General features: G+C 40.4%; 2 protein-coding genes across 10 annotated transcripts in view; one reads left to right on the top strand and one right to left on the bottom strand.

Moving 5' to 3' along the window:
- FRMD5 (FERM domain containing 5) overlaps window positions 1-13,111 on the top strand; it is a 316,219-nt gene extending 303,108 nt beyond the window's left edge. The window contains exons 11-16 of one of the 6 annotated variants that reach the window (XM_025998621.2): window positions 1,373-1,447; window positions 1,972-2,040; window positions 2,960-3,066; window positions 9,406-9,749; window positions 10,620-10,671; window positions 11,034-13,111. In XM_025998621.2, coding sequence (XP_025854406.2) covers window positions 1,373-1,447; window positions 1,972-2,040; window positions 2,960-3,066; window positions 9,406-9,749; window positions 10,620-10,671; window positions 11,034-11,047 — 661 coding nt within the window. In that variant the 3' untranslated portion in view covers window positions 11,048-13,111. Of the gene's footprint in view, window positions 1-1,372; window positions 1,448-1,971; window positions 2,041-2,959; window positions 3,067-9,405; window positions 10,566-10,619; window positions 10,958-11,033 lie in introns of those variants that run through there. The other 5 variants (XM_072740698.1, XM_025998620.2, XM_025998622.2 and 2 more) reach the window with 5 other exon arrangements.
- A 383-nt stretch (window positions 13,112-13,494) lies between these two features.
- WDR76 (WD repeat domain 76) overlaps window positions 13,495-27,355 on the bottom strand; it is a 60,151-nt gene continuing 46,290 nt past the window's right edge. For all 4 annotated transcript variants that reach the window (XM_072740695.1, XM_072740696.1, XM_072740694.1 and 1 more), the window contains 4 exons: window positions 22,871-23,088; window positions 21,716-21,868; window positions 19,985-20,038; window positions 13,495-15,449 (listed from right to left, as the gene is read on the bottom strand). In XM_072740695.1, the coding sequence (XP_072596796.1) occupies window positions 15,194-15,449; window positions 19,985-20,038; window positions 21,716-21,868; window positions 22,871-23,088 (681 nt within the window). In that variant the 3' untranslated portion in view covers window positions 13,495-15,193. The remainder of the gene's footprint in view (window positions 15,450-19,984; window positions 20,039-21,715; window positions 21,869-22,870; window positions 23,089-27,355) is intronic.

Here is a 27,355-nt window from a genome sequence, read left to right as displayed (position 1 = left end):
TCCAAGGAAAGGCAAGAAAACATGTCAGCATCATTCTGAAGACCTTTTTCTATTTGTGTCATGGGAACAGAACTGTGTTTCTGCACCAGTGGCCAAACTCAGTTTCTGAGTCTTTCCATTAATAAATCCCCATACCCAGCTAGCCCTACCAACATCCACACTGGGAACTGAGACTGTTTTTCACTTTCCCAATGATTATTTCATGTTCTTTATTAAGTGTTAAGAACCTCTAGCCTACAGATCCCCAATTGTGCCAAGTCTTAGTAGCAGCCACTCTGGTATCACTCTGAGCACTTTTCACGTGCAGCTTCCTGGCCCTGCCTTTGGCCTAGTACTTTGAAGGGATCCAGGCCAGACTCAAGGACATGCTTAGGCAAGAAGACCAGGAAACTTGAAGCCTCACAGAGCCCTAAGACAGGTGAGGATGGTATTTCCCGAGAACTGCTATTCATGGATTTTGGGGACAGCTCCCTAAATAGTGACCTGCTCACAACAGAGGCTTCGGACCCAGATCGGTTCCTGTCTAGACCTGCACTGCAGGCACCTCAGGGCATGCTGTGAGCTGAGTCAAGTCTTTGGAGGCCTCACTCTGGGCAGTTCTGCCCAGCTTCCTTTTCTGAGACGGCCATTTGGGATCAGAGAAGTCACCTAAGAGGATATTTTACAGTGCCCATGGCCTGCCAGAGCTCCACATCAGCTGTCCACAGCCTTGAAAGTAATGTTAATAGGCTTACTAGGAGAAGGGGATTGATTCCAAGTTCAAATGATGGACCTTGTATTAAAGTTAAGCTAGTTTGTTCATTTCAGGACTTCTCAGAGTCTTTAATACAACATACTTTATGAATCTCCAAGAGGGAGATGAAATAGGAAAGGCAGCCTGTACTCTCTTCTCCACCCACAATTACCCAAGATATGGACATGAATCATCAAATACTAGGACTGGAAGGGACTCCTGAGGTCAAGTAGTCCAGCTCCATCATCTTATAGATAAGATGACCAAAGCTAAGAAAGGAAAAGAAACTTGCCCACACTAGCTAACGAGTAGCCTGAGATTTGATGAGTGATATCCTATTATTCCTCCAGACCACCATACCTAACGTTTATTTTCAGTCCCCCTGGTGAGCCCCATGAGGCACTCTTCGGGAACCCTCACTCTCCTGACATGAAAATGAGTTTCAATATGAATGTCCCCAGCACTAAGGCTGTGAGCAAGCTCTCAGGTCCTAAAGGAAACTCAGACAAGCTGGGCTTGTGAGGGGCCTTTTCCTGAAGAGTTTTGTCAAGTAGCCTTTGGAAGGAGCTGGGAATGCGCTGCCTTAGCCTGTGAGGCAGTTGCAGGCCATGTGTCACACTGGACTTTGCCTTGCTGCAGGCTGGAGAAGTCAAGCCAAGTCCGCACAGTGTCCAGCAGCAATTTATTCTTTAAAGGGAGCCGGTTCCGATACAGGTAAATAGTGACAGTAAGTAACTGTTATGGACCTATTTTTCAGACCCTTCTCTTCAGAACAGTGGCTCAGCGGTCCTTATCCTTGAAAACAAAGCAACTGGGAACCTTCAAAAAAGCCTGAGGTTTCCATCCACTTCTCCTGTCTCCTATCCCATTCACGATTTCTTCTGCCCTCACAGTAGCAGTGAAATAAGAACTGTAGCAGTGATTCTTTTCATGTCTGTGTAAGGATTTTTTTTTTTTTTGCAATATTTCTGGAACATGCCGGACAATGAGAAATTATTTCTAAATGAAAATAGAAGATCCCAAAGACTCCAGAGATAGAGAACTCTCTAAGATAAGCTGTCAGGACATCTTAGAACTTACCCCAGCAAGCAAGCCTTTCTTAGTGACCTAAACATTGGGAAGGGCCGGGCCAAAGAAGCCATTTTCCAGTTCATCCAAGTATCTGAAATCTTAGACAGGAGCCCAGTGCTAGAAGACTGTCTCATCCCTTGCTGCTTGTTTTATTGTACTATTTATAGTGGCAGAGTTGCAAAGGAAGTAATGGAGTCAAGTGCGAAGATCAAACGAGAGCCACCAGAAATACACAGGTAGGCTGCCACAGACTTCCCCCCAAAACCAGTTCCCGCTCAGATCCCAGAAGCTCCAAAAAGGCAGCAGTTTCAGTATTATGAAGATTCTGAACACACTGGCTCACAAAAGGGGAAGGAGAACACGGCAGGAAGGTGAAGAGATCCATTTCAGCTAAAGGTATAGGGAAGAGTATGACCCTGATATCTCTGAGCCTTGATGGAACACAAGGTAGGGCGTAGTACCCAGTACCACATCCTAAGTACTACTCTGTTGTTCTCCTAAATCCTGAAAGTGGTCATAGGTCATGGAGGACATGTCCAAACTGCAAGATTTCCTTAGTTCTGGAATCAATCCATTACAGAAAGCCAGGGAGAGCTCCACAGCCCTATCACACTAGGTCTAAAATAGTTTTGAGATCCTTGCTTCATGTGTAACTGTACATCATGCATATCTCCTATACCTAATAAGATCCAGAAATAATTTGATTGGCCAAGACAGCTAGGGTTCATCAACCAGCCTGATCTCTGGGAATGGGAATATTACTACCACCTTCACACGGCACCCCTTGCCACCAGCAATCTCGGTCAGAAGTCAGAGGCGGCTGCTATATCAGTTTTCAAGCACATTTTCCATAGTACTGCTTATGCTGGGGCTCTACTCGCTGACAAACCTGCCCAGAGACCAATGGTACCAATGCTGCAAAAGCAAGGTCCAGGTAGGTGTAGGGTATGAGGTGGCAGATAAGTTTGAAGCAGTGTGTCTAACTGGGATCTTGGGATTAAAGACAAAAAGCAGGCATTAAAAAAAATTTTTTTAAATAAATAAAATAAGACTTACCAAAGTTAGGCAAATCTAGCAGCTAGTTCACAACTCTGAGTCTTGACCACATCTGTCTGTGTACTGAATTAATGAAGTTCTCTTTTTCTTTAACCTCAGAGCAGGGATGGTTCCCAGCCGCAGCTGTCCCTCCATAACCCATGGCCCAAGGCTGAGCAGCGTCCCCAGGACCCGGAGAAGAGCTGTTCACATCTCCATCATGGAAGGTGAGCATAAATAAGCTCTGGAGATGACCACGGGGTTTCTAAATTTTGACTTGGACCAGTTCCTCTCAGGGACCTTGAAAAGAAGTTCCATTAGAGACAGGAATACCTTTCTCCAATGGAAGGGAGAAAGTTTCATGCAATGGTTGGGAACACAAGCTGCCATCTCAGGTAAAGGGTAATCCCACCCAGCCCCTGCTGAGCTATAGTCCAAGAAGGAGTTTAGATCTGAGTGCTAGGCCAGACCTTCGGGAGACTACGTTATGTTGCATCTACCGGGTTCCATGCAGTTCTGAAATTGCTTTCCATCAAGAGGCTTTTCACTTATTTTTCATATCATCCTAGTCTCCACAGTTTAAATGATCAGGGTAGCTGAGGCAGTTAACCAAGAAATGAAAACTTAGTTCTGAAGCATCCCAACAGCTGCTACTATCTCCTGTTTCAGTGGGAGCAATATGTCCTCTTGCTATCTGAATTCTTTAGCATGATCTCAGGAAATAAATCTAACATGTCCCACCTCTGTCTTCCCTACCCTCCCTTTGGAGGAGGTGGGTCATGGCAGGGAAGAGACAAAGTCTATGAATCTTCACTAGACAGTGCAATAGCTGAGCCTGATATCTCTCCAGTCCCTGGGTAGTTAATATTGTTAGGAGACTCATAGAATATTTCTCTCACTGCCATCGACTCACCTGCCCCAAAGGCTAGATACAGGTATAAAGTTCAGTGCTTTTACTCCCAAAGATGTTTTTGTAGGACCTCAGAAGATCTCAAGTAGCAGCAAACAGCAGCAGGTTTGCTTCAAATCTGTCCTGGAAAATGGAAGACTCTGCCCTTTCTGTGGGAATGATGATTAGTGAAAATAAAGAACCATTTAGGTTAGGAAGGACCTGATTCTGCTACTTCCCTGTTGAGGATCATGGGTTTGTGTTTAGGATTTTATGTGTCACTGACTTTGCATTACCTAAGCCTGGTATACAACTACAGTCCAGGGGTTAAGAATCCTGGCTGGGCAACCACCTCAGGTACCTTAATAATTTGAGTATCTTAGTTGTTCTATTTGTAAAACAGGGATATCTTTCTTGCATACCCCATAGGTTGTGAGGAAGCTGATGTACACAGAGGTACTTTAAAAAGATTAAAGCATTTATTGGACAGGCAGCAAGCACAGTGCAAAGAGGCCTGGTCAGGAAGCCAAAGATGAGATTGAAATCAGAGCTCTGGGGATCCCTGGGTGGCGCAGCGGTTTGGCGCCTGCCTTTGACCCAGGGCGCGATCCTGGAGACCCGGGATCGAATCCCACGTTGGGCTCCAGGTGCATGGAGCCTGCTTCTCCCTCTGCCTTTGTCTCTGCCTCTCTCTCTCTCTGTGTGTGTGACTATCATAAATAAAAAAAAATAAAAATAAAAAAATTGAAATCAGAGCTCTGCCATGTACTTTCTAGGTCAGGTTGCTTAAACTCTGAGCCTGCTGCCCCCAGTGTAGAGTGGGGTGTGGGTGTGGAAGGGTGCCTTATATACTTATGAAGTATAATCATGATGCAAAGTATGAAGTTACTGAGGTCTGTCATCAGAAATAGTCCCCTGGTTTTTGCTCTGGTCTTAGGTTGAACAGGAAAACTGAGCATAGCTCTCATTGTCCCTCTTCTTTTGGGTGTTCATCTCAGGAAAGCAGAATGTCTTCTCTTTTGAGGAAACAACTTTCTCCTCTTCCTGTGGCCCTTCTTCCCATCCATCCTGAGGTCTGAAGCCACCAGGTTCACCCCAAAGCTCCTGTAAAAAGTCAGGACAGCTGTCCTCTCAGAGAAAAGGCCACCCTCTGGAGGAAGCTGGCACTAATACAGGTATAGGGAAGAGCCTCATGCATTTGTTTTCCAACATATGGGAGAATATCCAGTAAAACCTACATTCCCAGAAAAGGGAAGACAGGCTGTCCATGTGGGAATACAACTCATTTGTAGTAGCTGCCAAGCAGGGTTAGCAAAACAACTGAGAAGTGGAAAACCAGTCCTTGAGCTCTCCTAAGACAAGCTATGAAGCTGCCTCAGTTCCCAAACAGCTCTGGCTGTGCCTCCAGCATCCTCCCAGAACCTCCCTTTGTAGCATCAGTAGACTCCTCAGCATCTGAAATAGTCCTCTTTGCTTGTAATATGCCAGGAGAGGTTGCAGCAGAAAAAAAGGCCACCAAAGAAGCTACTGGAGAAGAGACTTCTAGGGCCAAGGCACACCCTCACAATCTCAGCCCCCCACTGAACTTCACGCCTGGCAAGTTATAGCACAGCAGGTTCCTATGTGCTACTCTGCAAGCCAACCTACTACTGATACCCCATGCCTGAGGCTGCCCGCAGACAGGAACAGCCTTCATCCCCAGTCATGGCCCTCAGCCCAGAACCCATTAGATTCAGGACAGCACAGGTAGAAGAAGCTGAGAACTGCCTCACCGGGAATGACACTAACATGCTCAGAGTGAGGAGAGGTAGATGACATCTGGTTTGGATGGGGGGTGGATTGATCTTAGCATTTAGGTGGGTCTATTACTGCAGGGATTATCAAACCAAGGGAGATAAAGAACAGGTTATTTCCCAGAGAGTTGAGCTACACCATCTCACCCAGCAAACACAGCTGACCCCCCTACTATACACCTAACCAGATAGGGAAGGGCTCAGATGGAAATGATGGAGGCCTCAGAAGAAGGGCACTAACCACCAAAACTCCCCAGGAAGATATGGACATTTGAAACTGGTTCTTGCTCCATCAGCAACTGTCTTTCCTGTGGTCCATATGGCACATAAATTAACATCACAGAAACTATTTGTCTTTTCCAGATGGAAAGCTTTGTTTGCTACTTCTAAAAGCAATGGGAAAATTGCAAAAACATTAACATAATACTACAATTTGAATGAAACCATATAATTCCAATGAGCTGGGACTATTAAAAAGATGACTATACACTGTTTGGCCCTCCCCTCTATTCTTCGGGATGCCAAGATACCACATATTGATAACACAGGCCTGGCCAGAGAGGATGCTCAGGTGTGTTGATCCTTTTTATCCACTGCGCCCTACTGTAGGGCTCCACTCAGCAGTAGGGCTGTTACAGCCCAGTGGATAGGACACAGCCCATTTCTAGCCCTAGAGCTGCCACCTCACACTTTAGAGACACCCAACCCAAAGCCCAATGTCTTTGTAGCTTCACATGTTGCATTTCTGGCACTGTGTGATCCTCCCTACCACGTGGGATTATCCTCTGCCCTCTCTACCTTAGTCTCTGAGAAACCTGGGGTCCTTACACGGGCCTCCGGAAAACAGCCACAGGCTGTTACTTTTTATGGCTCTAAGTGCTTCTGACGATTGAATCCAGTCCCTGATAACATTAGCCTATCAGAGCTGTTCCTTCCCTGAAGCTCAGCCTGCCTCTGTCTCGCAGAGCTGACATTCTCTCTCCGGCACAGGAGGCACTGTGAAGGAGCTGCCATGGCATGAGATCAGCAAAAATCCTTTGTCCCTAGTTGGTTTTCTACCCTTTCCCTCTGAATCTCCTTTGCCTGGGTGGTTTCCACTGAAGAACTACCTACCTTCCTGAGCCACCATGGGGAAGAGTCTGATTAAAATTCACACCAGAGTTCGAGTTCAGCTCCGGTTGACTAATCACTGCCTTCGGCCACTGAGTGTGCGCATCCTGAGGATGGGGCCCCGGCTCCAGGGTAGGCTCCTGACCACTGTGCCCCCCGGCCCACAGAGAGCCCCCTCTGGGCAAGGGAATCAGCTGGAACACATCCAAGGTAAAAAAAAAAAACTGTTTTGGTGTGCCATCTGCCAGCTCCCACCCATGGTACCCACCCTGTCCATCCCAGAATAACGGGTTTGATGAAGGGGTGGTGGTTTCTAGTGAACCTGAAGTTCTATACAAAACTAGCCTGACATAGGAATAATAACCTTATAGGTGAGGTTTGCTGGGGGAACAGAAGACTAACACTTACTGAGTAATTTTGTCTGTCAAGCAATCTACTAGAAATGCATACATATCCATTATCTTATTTACTGAGAGCATGAACTTACTATAATGTGGTTTCTGATGTCCTTCTGGTTTGTTCTGATATAACAGGCTTTGCCTCTCTCCTTTCCCAGCACGCTTAGGGCTGAATTGTAGGCCAAGCTAAGTTTACACTAAGTAGCTTCTGGCAGCTAAGCTGGTCAAACTTTGGATGATCTGGTGTTCAGAGCTGTCTTTGTGAGGAGCCTCTAGAAAGGATATGAGGAGCCCTATGCAGTGGGGGCAGAGGTTCCAGAGGAAGCGAGGTGGAGGAGTGGGTGGGAAGAGTTGAGCCAACACATGTGTGATAAGGGCCTAAAGGTTTCTATTTTATCAGGGACTCATTACATATTACCAGCTATATATCCCTCGTGCGGCTTATGCAAATACAGGAATAAGGGAGAAAAACTGGGGGGGGGGGGATCAAGAGCTCTGGAATAAGGGGCAGACTCTTAATTTCATATTATTGCACTACAGTTTCTTGGGCAATTGGGACATAAATCTAAGGACGGTGTAGGCTGCAGACTTAATTCATCCTGGCCCAGAATCTAACTACATGATCATCAGCATCAGGAAACAAAAGGAGGCTTGGAGTCTGTCTTTGCCTTTGCCATTACCAGCCAACCACATGACATTAGGCAAGTTCTGTAACCTCTTGCCTTCACAACTTTGTGGAAAGGTAAAATGAAAGCACTTTAAAAAGTTTAAAATATTATACAAATTTAAGATAAAATAAAACTAGAACCATAAGGAGCTCCTAAAAGCAGAAGCTGAGAGCTGTAGCAAATACACTGATGGTGTGGTAATGGTGAATACAGGTGGATAACAGGGAGTTGCTGTTGCCACCCCAACCCAAATGTTTATAACCCAGATTCCAGGGTTTGTTTCTCTAGAGAATCTTTAAACGTACCTATGCTGAAATGGGCTCCAGCAGCAGGCCAGGCAAGCGGGCAGGCAGGCAGCCTGGGTACATACAGCTATACATTTAAGAGAACCAAATGAAACTCACTACTCCTGAAAGGTTACTGTCACCTTTTAAAAGAGACCCTTGGGCTTCTGAAGCTAGCTCTGAACTGAAAAACTCCCTAATCAGCCCTAGTTAGGTTAGACTTTACATAGCTGGGAATCTGGTTCAGTCTGCAGCAGTCAGGGTCAATTTCAGAGCAACGGAAGGGGACTGGCTTCTCTTGACACTGGCCACAAAGGCAGTGAGTATCAGAGATAGCCAAGAATGGAAAAAGCAGACATTGAACCTGAAACAAAAAGCCATTTCCTTGGGGGCATTGTGATGTGGGCCATACTTAGTGACTTTGGGCCCACATCCTCGAGCCTAGTGGCCACTGTTTGGTTGACAGAGTAACCAGCTCCTGTTTTTCACTACCAGACAGTAAGCCTTGGAAAGAGAAAAATGTTCCTTCCATCTGAGAAAGTAAAGAGAATAATGGGTAGTTTTAGGGAGAATACCCTTTCTCCTGACAGATGTAAGAGAATTTCCACCCTGACCCAACAAGATCTTCTCAGAGACAACTCTGCACTCTGGAGTGTGTAAAGATAGGGGAACTGTCAGCCTATTATGGACCCTGCTCATTCTAAGATGAAAAGAAAGGGAGCTAGCCAAAGGCTATTCCCCTTCTCCATCAGAGACCACTTAAGGAAGAGGAGACAGGTTTTCTCATCCCCTAAAATCAGGACAGCTACAAGAGGGAAGCTGGAGAGACAGCAGTTGTAGCAATCCAAAAGATGACCTCAAGAACTCAAGGAGCTGCATGCTGGGTTGTTAGGACACTCAGCTCTAGAATCAGTATTTGATTAGGCCCAATGAAGCAAAATAGTTTTCTCCTCCCCATTCCTGCTTCAAAGCCCTCAGCCCATGAGGGACACTTGACCTCCCTCAACTGTCACCTTTTAAAAGAGTGGCCTCACTCTTTGAGTGGCCTCAACTGTGGCCCCAGCCTGAATCTGAATCAGGGCTAGTCAGTGATTCAGATAGTCTTTTAATTGGGGCTAAACCAGGCCCAGGATATCAAAAGCCAGAAAGGTAGAATCTTTAACAAATCTTGCCAAAACCCTAAGGAAAAAGAAAAAACAAAACATTTCAACCATGGTCACTCTGTTGTCTGCTGCTTCTCCTACCTCTTCCTGATACATCAGAACAGTGCAGTGGCTACTGTTGCTGGTCATGTGGGCTGTGCAGCAGGGTTTCCTTGCAAAATGTTAGTAACCATATAAAACAGAATGGGTGCTCCCTCCACCAAACAGGAAAGTGTGCACTGGGACCCAGAAAGCTTACTCATGTTCCTTTTGCCTTTCCAGGCCTAGAGTCCCTACGGGATAGTGCCCATTCTACCCCAGTGCGTTCTTCCTCCCATGGGGACACCTTCCTGCCTCACGTGAGAAGCAGCCGGGCAGACAGCAATGAGCGAGTCGCTGTGATTGCAGACGAAGCCTACAGCCCTGCAGACAGTGTGCTGCCCACCCCTGTGGCCGAGCACAGTCTGGAGCTGATGCTGCTTTCCCGGCAGATCAATGGGGCCACCTGCAGCATCGAAGAGGAGAAGGAGTCTGAGGCCAGCACTCCAACTGCTGCAGAGGTGGAAGCCCTTGGGGGAGAGCTGAGGGCCCTGTGTCAGGGGCACAGCAGGCCAGTGGAGGAACAGGTGAATAAGTTTGTTTTAAGTGTCCTCCGTTTGCTCCTTGTGACCATGGGACTCCTCTTTGTTTTGCTCCTCCTCCTGATCATCCTTACCGAGTCTGACCTTGACATTGCCTTTTTCCGCGATATCCGCCAGACCCCCGAGTTTGAACAATTCCACTATCAATACTTTTGTCCCCTCAGGCGATGGTTTGCCTGCAAAATCCGCTCAGTGGTGAGCCTGCTCATTGACACCTGAGAAGGCATGACTCCTCCCAATAACTAGCCAGGCGGACCAAGGAGCCCGGCTACCCATTCCCAGCAATGGGACCCATCGCGGAACCATCGGCACATGTACCAAGTCCTCCTCTCATGACTCAAAGTCCACAGCCTAGGAGGGTCATTTCCCAGAAGAAAAAAAGGATAGGCTCATGCCCTGTCTAAACAAACTGGGAAAACTCATTTCCTTCAGAGGTTCTTTCAAGAAAGGCTCAGCGACTCTGTTTCTCATCTTCCCAATTTGCAGGATAATTTTTGGTTTTGAATTTTGATTTTTCATAGATGTATATTATTTTCAAAGTATCAAATAAAAATTTATTTTACTATTACTGATTATCGCAGTAGTGTCACCTAGCAGATGGGACACTAGTTCAAGTCTAGAGAGTTGTCTTCTATATTCTGCAGGAGCTTTCCTACTGGACTCCAGTAGACTCATCAGTGCAGCCTCAGTAGGGCAGGCCAGGTTTCTGGACAATGGGAACTATCTAGGTTTTCTTGCCAGACAGAGATTTTTAAAAAGTAAACATCCATGTAGAATGATTAAATGGAAAGTTGCTTCTTATGATGGTCTGAGTTGGATTTTCTTTTCCTTTTGTTTTTTTTCAAATCTGAGCAGAGTGGGCATCTGAAGGGACCACCGCTACAGCAGAAGCAGCAGCAGGGGTGGGGTAAGTCTGTCCCCTTAGACTAGATCCTAGTGGGCATCACCATGAGTTTTGTACAATGAACTTATTAGACTTCTGTGATTTTTTTTTCCTGAAGAACCTCAAGACTTTTATAGTGCTCCAGAGATGTTAGTTGAATTCAGTGGTGCCAGAGATAGGACTATCAGAAATGTTGGACAAAGTGTAGTTAACAGAAACCAGAGCCAAGGTACCTGAGAAACTATTGAGATTCAGAGAGAAGTACCTATTTTGTACAACCTCCCCACCCTCAAAAAAAAAAAAAAAAAAACTATTTTAATTTATATTTTAACAACAAATGTTATTTTCTTATCAATTCATATTTTGTTTTTACTTTATGGATTAAGAAAATAGAGCCTGATGAACTAAACGATGCAAGAAAGAAACTGATCCTGAGAATGAAAAGCTTCAGAAAATAGAATTCCAAGATCAACAAACAGCCTTGGAAGGGACCAGGAAAAAGAATCTCTTTAAATAGGCAAACTAAAAGATGCCTACAAAAGAAAAGAAGGTGAATGTGGCCGAGACCAACACTTAGATGTAGAAATACTGCCCCCTAGGGTCATCCTCTGCATCAGGAAAATAAAAATTGTAGGAAAGCATTTGCCATCCTTGCTGAGAGAAGCATGCAAAAGCACAGCATGTGAAGGGTGAGTGTGGGGGTCCAAGGCCCAAGCTCTGCAGCTCTAAACAACCACTCACAAAATCTTGTTTTCATCTCAGGGAGAGATTTCTAAGTCATCTGGGGCCTGAGGACTCATTTAAGGATGGTCAGTAGATATATTCCTGGGACCCACACAACAGTAGAGCAGCTGCTAACATCCTGTGATGTTGGGCAGCCCAAATGCAGAACAGAATGAGTCACTTGTAGATTTTCTCTCCCCTAGTTTGTCCCCTGAAATAACAGAATCATGTCCATGTACAGAGTATAACAGCTGTGGAATTAACAGGGGGTGTGGGACAGGGGGAGTGGACTGTGTAATTGTAAATGCCCTTTCATCTAGACCAAGGGTTGGCAAACTTCTTCAGTAAAGTGCCGGGTAGTATTTTTTTTAATTTTGGTTTTGTGGGCCATACTCTGTGGCAACTACTCAACTCTGCCGTTATAGCACAAAAACAGCCATCCACAAAGTGTGGCTGTGTTCCAATAAAAGTTTATTTATAAAAATAGACAATGAGCTGAATTTGGACCACAGGCCATAATTTGCCAACCCCGATCTAGACAATAATCTCCTTACAGTATGTTAGCAGAAAGAGGGCCAGCTCTGCTCCCATTCCTGACTTGCTACAGATCCAGGACCATTTCCCAGTGGAGGCACTGGGTTGCTTGTTTAAAGGGTGCTTGACCAACCAACCAGCAAAGAGGTATCTGATGCCAAGATGAGCAAGATCAAGTGTTAAAATGCTAAAACTCGGCCAGAATCTAAGAACGGAAGAGGAATGTCTGATCATTTCCATACCAGCAACAATTTGGGCAGAATTACAAACATCTATATTTACCAAGTGACAAGACAAACTGAGGGAGATTCTAGTAAAAATTTGGGATCACTTAGAACCAATTAGCCACTGCCACTTATCATCTACACAGGAAAGGCTTTATTTAGTGTAAGACTGAAGTGAAAAGTAGACTTGGAGATGAAAAGGCTGTCAGGAGATAGGGGGCTGGTTTTAACCTGGGTATCTACTGTCTTATGCAACATAGCAGATTATCTTTTAGTGTAGTGTTCCTACCTCAGTCTGTAGAATATGGTGTTTCTATGCAGTGAGTGATAGCCTTGACACTGACCTTTCATATTCATGATAAAGAAAGATGCAGTATTCCATTTCCTGGTATGTTACTTGTGTCTAGAGTTCTAACAATACAACAGCCCATACCACTTCCAACAGCTGGATTTCGCTCTCTGAACAGAACTTTTGGATTACTTTTTTCCAGGGCTTACCCCAGAAAATACAGATAGAAAAGTTTCCTTCGATTTGCTTTTCAAATAGTGCTTGAATAACAAACCTTCTTTGTTGGTGACTAGTCTTTTTTGGTATCTCCCCATCATTAAACATTGTTCAAATTTTTAACCTGGTTTTACTGTGTTCCACTATGTCTCCCATTTTCTCTCAAAATTAGTTTGATCTCACTGTAGAAAAAAAAAAAAAAACGGTTTCCATAGCTTCATCCATCAGAGGAAATAAAACTCTTACTAAAGAATAGTGTACTGCATCTTCAAGCAGTAGAAGGTAAACTACCTGCAAATGTGAATTTCTTAGTTTCATTAAGAAGTATAGTTGTTAACCTTTCGTGTGCCAAAAATTCTAAGTTACATTTTCCTTCAAAGCAATGTACTTTTTTCTACATATGCAGTATGTATAGTTAGCATAAAATCATTGGTGCCATGAAAATTATTTTTAAACTTAAATAAATATTTAAATATCATGGAAGAGTGGACTCTTTTTTAACTTATAGCTTGTCTCACTTTTTCCTCCTTAAAGTTACCAACGTGTAGATAAAAAGATGATTTATACAGCTGACTACTATTCATGACTAGAATCTTGGCTTATATCTATCTATTATCCTTGTCCCTCCACCCAAATAAATACTATTAAGAACTCAGAAGCTGTAATAATGAAGTGATTTTAGAGATGATTTATACAATTACTCCATTATAGAGCTTATCACCAAGAAACAAGTCCCCACTTACTATCCTTCCTTCCCTCCTGCATTGCCTCAAGAAGACAGAACTCTATTAAGTGAAATTATACAAAATAGCAGTTTATGAAACTAAAATGGCGAAAGAAACCACAAAAGTGAGAAACATCAAGAATTTGCTAACATTTATTGCAGAAACCAGGCAATTAACCACCAAGTCCTCAAAGCTTAAATGATGGTACTAATTTCAACGAGAGTATTTTTCAATATCTTAAAAAAAGAGCAATTCTCACAGAAGTAGCCGCTTTGGAACATGTGAAATGAAGTAGTATAGAAAAGGGAAAGGAAGCCTAAAGGCTTCATTTACTATCTCCAGGGCAGTTTAACAGAAGTCAACCTCATTTAGCTTTACTTTCCATTTCGTAAATTAATTTTCCATTTCATTTACCAATTCCTGTTACTATCATCAAGAAAATAGAGAACTCTCGTTACTTATAAACACAACCTAGTTAATAAACTAGGCCTCAAAATTAGACTTAGCCTCTAATTACAGAGAAGGAAACTACGTCACTTTATTTCTGATATACAATTTAAGAAGATATTTCCTCTTAGAATTCAAACCTTCCAAAAAAAATTCAAACATACTGCTGAAAACTATTTACAACTGTCTTTCAGTAGTACTTTGGCAATGAAGGGCAGTGAAAAAAGTCAGATAGGTGGTATCACAGTTAATGTCACTTAGTTGCTACTCTTCCAACAACAAACTCATTCATATTGCCCTTCTAAAAAAAAATTTTATGATAAAATGCCAAAAGTGGTTTTCCATAACATTTCCCCCAATATGAATTAGGAATGAAGGCATTCGTTTAACAGTCTAATGAATCTCTAGAGAATTTAAAGACAGGGACAGATAAGGGTGTCTGGGACCTTCTAAGGCAGGAGCTTTCACTTCTTTAACCATGACCCACAATAGTTACCACAGTAATAAAGACATATGTTTTACATCAGAATATACATATGCATATACACTTACATATATGTATGCACTATAAGTTTCACAAAACAACACTTATTCTGCTTATTCTATACTATTTCTTTCCTTTTCCTTTTTTTAAAGACTGGTCGTGGCTAACTTGATTTCATGTGGATAGCTACAAACCACAATCTGGAGAACACTGGTCTGAAGGCAATCTCACACTGGATTACAAGGGTCAGGCAGATCCAAACCCTGTTCCTAGAACCTCTAGAATTCTTTGGCCATGTCTCAGGAGCCATCAAAAGGAGGTAAAAGGGTCCACACACAAAGACCCAGGCCCCTACCTAAGTGAACTAACACTTCTCAACAATTATCTTGGGATTCCACATAAGATTTAATTAAAGGCAGGGGGAGAAAAGAGTTCTCCATTAAAAAAATTAAGTTTCAAAATCACAAAGTTAGATGACTTTTCAGGATCCCTTCCAGTGTATGAGTCTAGAAATATTTACACCAAACTATAAAATAAACCACAAATCCAAACATCACTACAGAATCAAAACCATATCATTAAACAAAAAAAAAAAAAAAGCTTAATACTGATCATTCAAAGCTTTGTAATTTATACTGTTAGAGTTTCTCAACATACTAAAAGTGCTGAAGGCATCACAGCCTCCCCTCAAATTCTTTCCCAACCTACAGAAACAAAAGGCTTCTCCCTTACTAAACACGTAAGTATGTAACTGTGTACATTCTGCTCACAGTTCTTATTAATAAAACTTTATATTCACTAAATAGAACATATTAAAAACAGACCAAGCCACATGAGTTACTAGGCTCCTTAGTGATTAATTTGAACAAACTGGTGTTGCTAAACCAAATATTCAGCAACTTTCTTAACTCATAAAAACATGTACCTTCCCACTGGAATTACCTCCAGCCAAAATATACCGAGTTGGGTGCATAGCATTGATGGAACACACAGAGACAAGGCATTCTCCACCAAAAAACGAATGCACCTGCTTTCCTGTCTCATGGAAGATTTCTACCCGTCGTGGATGAGCCATGCTGCCAACTATGATACAGTCTTCTTGTTTAGGGTCCCACACAGCCTGGAACCTAGTCAGCCATCGCCCAGTGATGGTGTTATGCCTAGTGAAAAAAAAAATGATTTTAAAGGATAGTGTTAAATAACTCAAGGTAGCAATGGGCAGAGGGTAAAAGCATTGCTCCTAAATGCTGGTTTTCTCTGCCAAGTTTCTTCTCTTAAGTTACTAAGTTATCATTAGTCTAGTCTCATCCTTCATATACAAATGAAAAATCAGGACAAAGAGGCTGTCTTCTACACTTCTGTATGTCCAGTGCCAAGTATAGTGGTTGTGCTCAGTGGATGGTCACTGTCTATTAAAATAGCACCTTTTGGGACATCTGGGTGCTCAGTGGTTGAGCGTCTGCCTTTGGCTCAGGTCGTGATCACAGAGTTCTGGGATCGAGTCCTGTATCAGGCTCCTCGCAGGATGCCTACTTCTCCCTCTGCCTATGTCTCTGCCTCTGTCTCTCACGAATAAATAAATAAAATATTTTTTAAAAATAGCACCTTTTTAGTCACTAATTCCTAGCTCAATGGAATCCTTGCCCTCCCTTTTATTACACATACAAAATAGAAGAAACCCTAGAAGAAATACATAATCTAGGTTATTAGAATGTATAATCTATTTTAATAGAATGTATAATCTCGTATTTGTATTCCCTTGATAACCAAACCCTGAAATCATTTTATATTCCATACAACTTTAAAGTAAAAAATACATTTAGGGCTCAAAGAAGAAATCACAAGGGAAATCAGAAAATATTTAACAAATGAAAAATGAAACATAACATACCAAAATGTATGGGAAGCTATGAAAACAATAGAGGGAAATTTATAGCAGTGAACACTAAAAAAGAAAGATCTTGGGGCACCTGGATAGCTCAGTCGGTTAAGTGTCTGACTCTTGATTTTGGCTCAGGTCATGATCTCAGGGTGGTGAGAAGGAGTCCCGTGTCAGATTCTGCCTCAGCAGGGAGCCTGCTTCTCTCCTCACCCTCCTTCTGCTCCTCCACTCACTCACACTTGCTCTCTAAAATGAATGAATCTTTAAAAAAATTTTTTAAAGATCTCAAAATCAACACACTACACCTCAAGGAACTACAAAAACAAACTAAACCAAAATTTAGCAGAAGAAAGGAAATAAACATTAGAGCAGAGCTAAATGAAATGGAAAATAGAAAAACAATAGAGAAAAGTTTTGCTTTTTTTTTTAAAAGGTTTTATTTATTCATGAGAGACACACAGAGAGAGGCAGAGATACAGGCATAGGGAGAAGCAGGCTCCATGCAGGGAGCCCAACATGGGACTCGATTCCGGGTATCCAGTGTCACGCCCTAGGCCAAAGGTGGCACTAAACCGCTGAGCCACCTGGGCTGCCCAAAAACAGTTGTTTTTTATGAGATCAACAAAACTGACAAACCCTCATCCAGTTAAGAAACAAGGAGGAAAAAAAGAAAACGCAAGTAAAAAAAATCAGAAATGAAAAAGGGAGCGTTACAATTTATGTCACAAAAATATAAAGGATTATCAGAGAACAGTATGAACAATTATATGCCAACAGATTTGTTAACCCAGAAGAAATTGAAAAATCCTCAGAAACATACAACTTACCAAAACTGAATCATGAGGAAATAGAAAATCTAAATAGTCGTATAACTAATTAGTAAGAGGATTAAAACAGCAGTCAAAAAACTCTCAAAAAAAGAAAAGCTCGGGATCAGATGGCTTCACTGGAGAATTCTACCCCAAATTTAAAGAATTAACCTAGGGACACCTGGGCGCCCAATCAATTAAGCATCCAACTCTTGATTTCAGCTCAGGTCATAATCTCAGTGTTGTGAGACTGAGCCCCACATCACGCTCTACTTAGGGAGTAGTAAAATTTATTTAAGATTCTCTCTCTCGTTCTCCCTCTGCCTCTCCCCCCATTCTGTCTCTCTCCCCCTAAATAAATAAATAACACCAGTGCTCATCAAACTCTTCCAAACAACTGAGGAGAAGGGAACACTTGCAAACTTGAGACCAGCACTACTCTAATATAAAAATCAGACAAGGACTCTACAAGAAAATAAAATGTCAGACTAATATCCCTAATGGATACTGATGCAAATATCCTCAACAAAATACTAACAAAATGAATTCAATAACAAATTTAAAGGATTAAACACCATTACCAAGTTATATCTATCCCTGGAATTCAAGGATGTTTCAACTTACAAAACTTAATTGATATAATATACCACATTAATAAAATGAAGGACAAAACCATATGATCATCTCATTTGATGCAGAAAAATCATTTGATGAAATTAATACCCTTTCATTATAAAAACATTCAATGAACTAGAACAGAAGGAAACTATCTCAAAATAATAAAGGCCATATATGAAAAGCCCACAACTAACATCATACTCAATTGTTAAAGACAAAGCTTTTCCTCAAAGATCAGGGAAAAGGCAAGGATGCCCATTCTTACCATTTCTATCCAACATACTACTGGAAATCTGGAAGAACTGATCTAAATTCCAGGTGTTCATAAATGCACAAGTAGCCAGATCCTACATGTGAGGCACCACAATGACACCAACAAGAATTTGATAAGGAGAACATTCTGAACAGTCACATGAAAATCAACTGGACAAGAAAAAGAAATAACAGACTATATAAAACTCAAAAATTCTGAGCACCAAAGGAAACAATTACTATAGCGAAAGGCAATCTACAAAATAATAGAAAATATTTGCAAATCATATATTCAATATATGGTTCATATAAGGAACTCCTACAACTCTACACAAAAATGACCCAATTCAAAAGTGGGCAAGACTTGAATAGAGAGTTCTACAAAGAAGACAGATAAATGGCCAAAAAGCATATGAAAAATGTTTGACACCACTAATCATCAGAGAAATGCAAATAAAAAAAAAAAAGAAATGTAAATCAAAACCACAATGCGATATTACCTCACATCCATTTAAATAATCACTAATTAGGGGCAGCCTGGGTGGCTCAGCGCTTTAGTGCCACCTTCAGCCCAGGATCAAGTCCCACATCAGGCTCCCATGGAGCCTGCTTCTCCCTCTGCCTGCGTCTCTGCCTCTCTCTCTCTCTCTCTCTCATGAATAAATAAATAAAATCTTTTAAAAAATCACCAATTAAAGAGCAGAATGATGAACATAAAAAGAATTTAGAGGGGCACCTGGGTGGTTCGGTCGGTTAAGCACCCAACTCTTGATCTCAGCTCAGGTCTTGATCTCAGGGTTGTGAGTTCAAGCCCCACAATGGAAAAAAACAACACATTTAAGGGCAGCCCAGGTGGCTCAGTGGTTTACCTATGCCTTCGCCTCAGGGCCTGATCCTAGAGACCCGGGATCGGGTCCCGCATCGGGCTCCCTGCATGGAGCCTGCTTCTCCCTCTGCCCGTGTCTCTGCCTCTCTCTCTCTCTCTGTGTGTCTCTCATGAATAAATAAATAAAATCTTCTTTAAAAAAAAGATTAGAAACCTGGTGTGCTACTGGTAGGACTATAAAATGGTGCAGCCACTACAGAAAAACAATATGGAGGTTCCTCAAAAAATTTAAAAATTCCTCTGGGTATACATCCAAAGGAATTTGAAGCAGGATCTTGAAGAGATATTTACACACCCGTGTTCACTGCAGCATTATTTACAATAGCAAAGAGGTAGAAACAACCCAAATGACCATCAACAGATGAATGGATAAAGAAAATGTGGTATTTACACACAATGGAATATTATGAAGTCTTAAAAATGGAGGAGAGCCTGTCACATGCTAAAACATAAGTGAACACTGAAGACACCATGTCAAACAAAATAAGCTAGTCACAGAATGACAAATAGTGTGATTCCACTCACTTCAAGTATCTGAAGTAGTTAAAATCACAGATATCTAAAGTAGAAAGATGGTTGCCAAGGTCTGGAAGGGAGAGAGAAGGAAGAATCAATGTTTAATGGACATAAAGTTTGAAAAAGGAAATGAAGATGGAAAAATTCATAAGAAGCCAACACACTTAAATGTATCCTCCATAACTATAAAATGCATTAAGAAACAATCAACATATATTGCACCCTCTGTTCCCAACTTCATAAATACTGATAAAGAGGGATGTCTAGGAAGAAAGCACTGACTAAAGTTGGTTGCAAAATATATACATTAAAAGTAGCAAATGCAAAAAGAAGGTAACCAGAGAAAGTAAATGGTAAGTTAGGGAAACCCTTTAAGTCCACAACAAATAGGTACAAACAAAAGAGCTTTAGATGGCCTCAATCTTCCTTAATAAAAGAACATGAGTAATTCAGGATGGAATAAAGTCCTTCACCTTAGCCAAAAATAGCCACCCCAACTGCAAAGAACAGTCACAAGTAAAAAAGACTGAACGTCTTTAAAGATACAGGGAACATGGAAGCAAGAATCCTTCTTGACAGGACAGAAACTAGCAACCTGGAACACTTAAATAATGCAATACAAAAATTCAGACCTACTACATCTCTTTGACAATCAGATGTCTAATGCATGCACTCCAATATATAGCTAATAATCAATTCAGGGTCTACATTATTCAGCATATAGAAACCTACCTGATGGTAGTGAGCAGAGGAATCTCAGAGGATATACAGCTGCTGTCAAAGATTCTGCAAAACAAAGATCAAGAACAACTTAATACTCTTTTTACTGCTTCTTAAAAATTTTCTGAAACAGTATCAGTGTATTTAACATATTTTTCATTGGTTCATGACATTAAATATCAGTGCTATTTTAAAATATATAAGGTCAGGCTTTAATAACCTTCAGCTCATACATTTAACAAAAATTATAAGAAATACTGTAAAATTCAGTACTTTATAGTTTGGTGTAGAAATAACTTATTTAAACACTATTACCCCAAATTTAAAATGCACATTATAAAGTGATAATCTGGATTCTATATTCAGATTCACAGTAATATAGATCGTTTAAGAGAGATGTGATCTGAACATGCACAAATAACCTAAAACATACTATGTACATATCATGAGCAATTTCCCCATGAAACTCATTAGTTGAGGGACTGAAGAGTGTCATTTCCAAATACTACCAAGACTATGACTAACCAGCAACCAAGGGGAGGAGTTCTTATTGGGTAGCTCAAAAAGTCCAGAAGCCTCCACCAGGTACCCTAGCAAAAAGAAACTAACCACATCACACCACCTCCTCCTTCCTGGCACCTATAACTTATTGCCTAATTATAGTAATAGAAAGCCAAGTCACTAACAGCTATTATAAACTCTGCAGTGCAAATGAATAAGCAGGGTTACAATAGGTAGCTTTTGAGACAAAGCAAACTGTATGGGTAGAAAGGGGACACTTGGCTGCCCCTGCCTGGTGACTTAATCTCTTAATGCACCCACCTGGTAATGCTCATAGATTTTATTAGAAACTAACTGGACACCTGTCACAAACTGAAGACCATGCTTTTCCCAATGGAAAATGACAAATGCTGGGATGCCTGGGTGGCTCAGCAGTTGAGTGTCTGCCTTCAGCTCAGGGTATGATCCAGGAATCAAGTCCCCCATCAGGCTCCCTGTGAGGAGCCTGCTTCTCCCTCTGTGTCTCTGCCTCTCTTTATATGTCCCTCATGAATAAAAAAATAAAATCTTTAAAATATATATATAAAAAATAAATGACAAATGCTTACTATGCTAAGCAAAATCAGGGATTATAGAACAAAGTAATTTCCTTTGTGGTTACATAACATTCCCCATATTTTTTATTGTCATAATTTTCTTTTTTTGGATCAATTGGTTTATATTACATTTTTAAAGCCATTTTTAGGAAGTAGCTATAGAAAGGTACCAAAGCTAAAACCATAGAACTATATCCAGCGGTTTGTACAGAAGCCCTATTTTTGCTATCTTTTCTGCCTGCCCATGGCCTGGGGCTGTGTAATTTCTACTCAGCGCTTCACATATAGGATAGATCCCATTATCCCCAACCTAAGAGTTTGTCACTATTCTAAAATCATCTTTCTTCCAATATATCACAAGCCTGATTTTACTGGGACTTCTGGGATCATTCAGTGCTGAAAGGGAAGCCTAACATCTAAACCTTGAAGTAGCTACAGACCTTCCCTGCCAATCTCAAGGAAATTGCCAGACCTAAAAACTGCTGAAAAACCATTAAATATAGGTTATTTATTTGTCCAGGAACAGACAGAAATGGCTACAAAACATAATACTAGCAATTTAATAGGGAGCAGTAGTAAACAAAGCTACTGGTTTACTGACACAGTAGCTACAGATTGTTAACACATTTCTATCTCACCAATTTACCTCAGTTTACAATCAGCACATGTGGTCACTACTTTGTTACCAGTAAGAGGTGAAAAATAGGCAGAAGCTATGCTCTTTGTGTGTTCAGTCAAAGAAATCAAAGGCTGGCTTCCTCTGGGATTCAAGTGCCTTGTATCATAAATATGAGTATCCCTGTAAAAGGAGGAATAATTCTCAGTGTTGCCACAGTACATGCAGTAAGCAGCTCTTGAATAGTGCTGAACATAGATGCTCAAATATTCATTATATTGAAGAAGACTCTGACCTGTAATAATTTTACAAACACTGTATAGTTAAAAAAATGAAATATCAGAAAAATCCCATACTACAGATTATATATGAAACCAGTGGGTAAAGAGAAACAAGATTCTAGTTGGTTTTCTCATCTGAGAAAAAAATAAACACAGGCCAAGTTCTAGGTCACATATACTTTTCTTTTTTTTTTTTACAAGTTTTCTTCTCAAATGACTAGAATTAAATGCATATGGGGGTGCCCTCATGGCTCAGTGGGTTAAACGTCTGCCTTGGTCCAGGTCCTGGGGTCCAGTCCCACATTGGGCTCCCTGCTCAGCAGAAGTCTGCTTTTCCCTCTCCCTCTGTCCCTCCTCCCTGCTTGTGCTCTCTCTCTTTCAAAAAAAATAAAAAATAAAATCTTAAAAAGAAAAAAGTAAATGCATATGATGCCAAAGAAAACAAAAATGCTTTTCTTTTGATACTTTCACTACTTATTAAAGGTAAAAGCATCTTTTTTTTCCAAAAGAAACTCTCTTTTAAAAAAAAATCACACTCAATAAAACCTCAATTGGTATGGAAAGAAGTTATTTAGCTATATGAGTATCACAAAAGTTAAATGTCTTTGACATCCAAACTACAATAGTAGTCCTTCTGAGCACTTGGGTGGCTCAGTCGGTTAAATGTCCAACTCTTGGTTTCAGCTCAGGTCATGATCTCAGAGTCCTGGGATCAAGCCCCAGCATCAGGCTCTGTCTCAGCAGGCAGTCTGCTTGAGGATTCTCTCTCTCTCCCCCATCTCTCTGCCCCTCTAGGTACTTGCATTCTCTCTAAAATAAATAAATGAATCTTTAAAAATTAAATAAAAAAACAGTATTCTTAATTTTAAAAGACTTAAATCACAAAACTTTATTAAGAACATACCTCAATCCTGCAGTGATAAAATACTGTCTATGCACTGGGTGGACATGAACAGTTCTTATTTTTCTCAAAGAAGAATTGATAAGTTTCTCATAAGAAGTTCCAGGTGTCCGTCTATCTACCAGTGATATATTTCCATTCCAGTGTCCTACTATTAAAGTGGAGGCATCTTCTCCCAAGAAGTCAAAAGAGGAAAAGCTACTTCTTTCATCTCTATATACCTAAGGATATAAATAACAACCAAGGCATAAATTCTTTGGTAAAAAGTTATAAAGCACTTTACCTAATAATATCATTTATCCTCCCATCATCATGCAGAAAGCACAGAGCAAAATGATCATCCATTTTATAGAGATGGAAACTAAGACACTGATCAGCTATGAGAGTCCTCAAAACAATCAAATGGCTGATCCACTCATGTCAGGGTTACATGCCAAATCTCTTAAACCCAATCAACCTCAGTTGCAGATCTATTCTGTGTCGCTTAATAAGAAATGAACTAAATCTGAATACTACCCAACTGAAATACCTTAAAATACCAAGTAATTTTGCCAACCAAATCCAAAAAAATATGGCCATATGGCCATATCATTTACTCATGGTAGAAGTATAAATAAATAAATAACAAATTTCTGACTAGTCAGAGTACACCTATTAAAATATTTAATGCCTGTACCCTCTAACCCAATAATTTATCTAAGATATATATAAAGATGCCTACTGAAAGACTGCCTGTAATAGGAACACCTGGGTGCCTCAGTGGTTGAGCATCTGCCTTCGGCTCAGGTCTTGATCCCGGAGTCCTGGGATCAAGTCCCGCATTGGGCTTCCCACAGTGAGCCTGCTTCTCCCTCTGCATATGTCTCTGTCTCTCATGAATAAATAAAATATTTTTTAAAAATAGCAATACAAAAGCAACCTAAATGTTCACTAAAAGAGGCCTGTTTAAATAAATGATGGTACATCTCAACTTTGAAATGCCATGCACTGCTAAAAAGAATTAGGTAAATTTATACTACAATCTGTCCATACTACTAAGGGAAAAAAAGCAAGTTGCAAAAAAGTATGTATATGTATGAATCCATTATTGCAAAGGAAAAAAATCTACATCTGTATGCTTATAAGTGTATGTGTACTTTTTGGAAGTATACTTAGCCACAATTCTTAACACTGAATCACTAATTGCTGATTTTTACTTTTAATAAAAAGCTGCATATACTATTATAAACTGAGATTAACAAATTAATATACCAAAGGCATCACAACCCATGTACATCCAAAAAAGCCCCAAATGAAACCAGAAGTATTCAGTCAGTATATTACAATGGTTAAGTGCAGAAGCTTAATTGCAGTGGAGTCAGACCAAAGTGAAAAATCTAGCACTGCCATTTATGTCCCGGAGCAAGCCAACAAACCTCTTTACCTCAGTTTTCTCAAATGTTAAGTGGGGATAACATTATTTCATAGTGTGTGATAAGGCTTACCAATGTATATAAAGCACTCTTAGTGCTAACACAAGGTAATTCTTCAATCAGTAGTATCAGGGGCACATTACTTATACATGCAACATTATAGATGACTCTTAGTAATATTAAGCAAGACATAAAAAACTCCATGCCACATGATTCCATTTATTTGACATTCTGGAGCAGATAAAATTATAGGAACAGTAATCATATCAGTGGTTGTCAGGCACTGTGGGAAGGGGAGGGGACTGACTACAAAGGGTCACAAGGTTATTTTTTTCAGGTGACAGGAATTTACTATATCTTGATTGTGGTGGCAGTTGCATAGGTACAGACAATTTGTTAAAACTCATAGAACCATACAATTAAAAGAATAAATTTTACTGTATATAATTTACACTTCAATAAATCTAACTTTAAATATAAAAGTGGAGAAATCTTACAACACAATACTAAAAAGATAACCCAATTAAAAATTAGGCAAAAAATCCAACATTTAGAGAAATCAACAGTTCTCTAAACAAATACAAATGACCAATAAGTAGATGAAAAGACACTAGACATCATTAATCATTAGGGAAATGAGGATCAAAACCATAATGACATAAGACTTCATACTCACTAGGATGGCTATAGTCACCAACAAGAAGTACTGGCAAGGGTGTGGAAAAATTAGAATATTCATATATTGTGAATGAGTATGTAAAACGGTGAAGCCACTTTGGAAAACAGTTTGGTAGTTCCTCAAACTACTAAACACAGAGTTACCATATGATCAAACAACTCTACTGCTAGGTATATATATACCCAAAAGAAATGAAAGTGTATGTTCAAACAAAACTTGTACATCAATGTCCATAACGATATTATTTTCAATAGTAAAAAATGGAAACAACCAAAATGTTCATCAACTAATGAACAGATGAGTAAAATGTGATATGTCTGTATAGTGAAATATTATTCATCCATAAAAAGGAATGAAGTAATGACATATTCTGCAACATGGATGAATCCTGAAAACATCGTTATGTAAAAGAATGAAGTCACAAAAGACTACAAATTGTGTGATTCCATTTATATGAAATGTCCAGAACAGGTACATACTGCCTGGAAGGCTCAGTTGGTTGAGATGCTAACTCTTGATTTTGGCTCAGATCATGATCTAGGGTTCCTGGGATCGAGCCTGCATCAAGCTCTGCACTCAGCACAGTGTCTGTTTCAGGATTCTCTCTCTTCCTTTGCTTCTGCCACCTCCCCCTACTCACTTGCACACTCCCTCTTGAATAAATAAATCTTAAAAAAAAAAGACAAATATACACCTAACATCACCCTCAATGGTGAAAATTGAGTTTTTCCTTTAAGATCGGGAACAATGCAAAAATGTGCATTCTCACCAGTTTTATTCAACATAGTACTGGAAGTCCTCACCCAAGAATCAGATAAAAATAATTATAAAAGGCATCCAAATCGGTAAGGAAAATGTAAAACTGTCTCTGCAGATGACATGATACTATACATAGAAAACCCTAAAGACTCTAACAAAAAGCTATTAGACATAAAAAATGAATTCAGGAAAGTTGTAGGATACAAAATTAATGTTATACTTTATAATAACAAAGTAGCAGAATAAGAAATTAAGAAAACAATTCCATTTACAATTGCACCAAAAAGGGGTGCCTGGGAGTGCAGTTGGTTAAGTATCTGACTCTTGGTTTCAGCTCAAGTTGTGATCTCAGGTTCATAAGGTCAAGCCCTACACATCAGGCTCCATGCTCAGTGCAGAGCCTGCTTGAGACTTTCTCTCCCTCTCCCTCTGTCCTTGACCGAACTCTCTCTCTCTCTCTCAAATAATATTTTTAAAAATCTACCAAAAAGAATAGGAATAAATGTAACCAACAACATAAAAGACCTGTATTCTGAAAGCTATAAAACAATGATCAAAAAAATTGAAGATAACACAAATGGAAAGATACACCATTCACAGATTGAAAAAACCGATACTGTTAAAATATCCATACTACTCAAAGCAATCTATAGATTCAATGCAATTCCTATCAACAAATATATCAATAGCATTTTTCACAGAGCTAGTACTAGTAATCCTAACATTTGTATGGAACCATAAGAGAACCAGAATAGGCAAAGCAATCTTGAGAAAGAACAAACATGGAGGGGGAAGCCTGGGTGACTCAGCAGTTGAGCACCTCCCCGCTGCCCAGGGGCGTGATCCTGGAAGTCCCACATTGAGCTCCCTGCATGGAGCCTGCTTCTCCCTCTGCCTGTGTCTCTGCCTCTCTCTGTGTGTCTCTCATGAGTAAATAAATAAAATCTTAAAAAAAAAAAAACAACCTAATTAATCAATTAAAAATGGATTCAAGACCTAAATGTGAGATCTGAAACCATACAACTCCAAAAAAGAAAACATAGGCAGTAATCTCTGACACCAGACTTACCAGCGTTTTTCTAGATATGTCTCCTAAGGTAAGGGAAGAAGAGCAAAAATCAACTTTTACAACTACATTAAAATAGAAAAGTTTTGTACAGCAAAGGAAACCATCAAAAAAATGAAAAGAAAACCTAGGGCAGCCCTGGTGGCCCAGCCTTCAGCCCAGGGTGTGACCCTGGAGACCTGGGATAGGAGTCTGTCAGGCTCCCTGCATGGAGCCTGCTCTCCCTTTGCCTGTGTCTCTGCCTCTCTCTCTCTGTGCCTCTCATGAATAAATAAATAAAACCATTAAAAAAAAGAAAAAAAGAAAGAAAGAAAACCTACTAAATGGGACAAGATATTTGCAAATGATATATTTGATAAGGGTAATATCCCTTATATATATAAAATGAATATATAAAGAACTTATACAACTGAACACCAAAAAAATCCCCAATTAAAAAAATGAGCAGAGAACATGGACATTTTTCCAAAGACAGGGAGATAGCCAACAGATATATGAAAAGATGCTCAACATCACTAATTATCAGGAAAATGCAAATCAAAATTACAATGAGATCTCACCTTACACCTGTT

The sequence above is a fragment of the Vulpes vulpes genome, chromosome 15 (assembly GCF_048418805.1).
Source record: "Vulpes vulpes isolate BD-2025 chromosome 15, VulVul3, whole genome shotgun sequence".
Taxonomy (NCBI): Eukaryota; Metazoa; Chordata; class Mammalia; order Carnivora; family Canidae; genus Vulpes; species Vulpes vulpes.
Note: the sequence above shows the minus strand (reverse complement) of the source record. Positions and strands in the feature narration are given on the sequence as shown.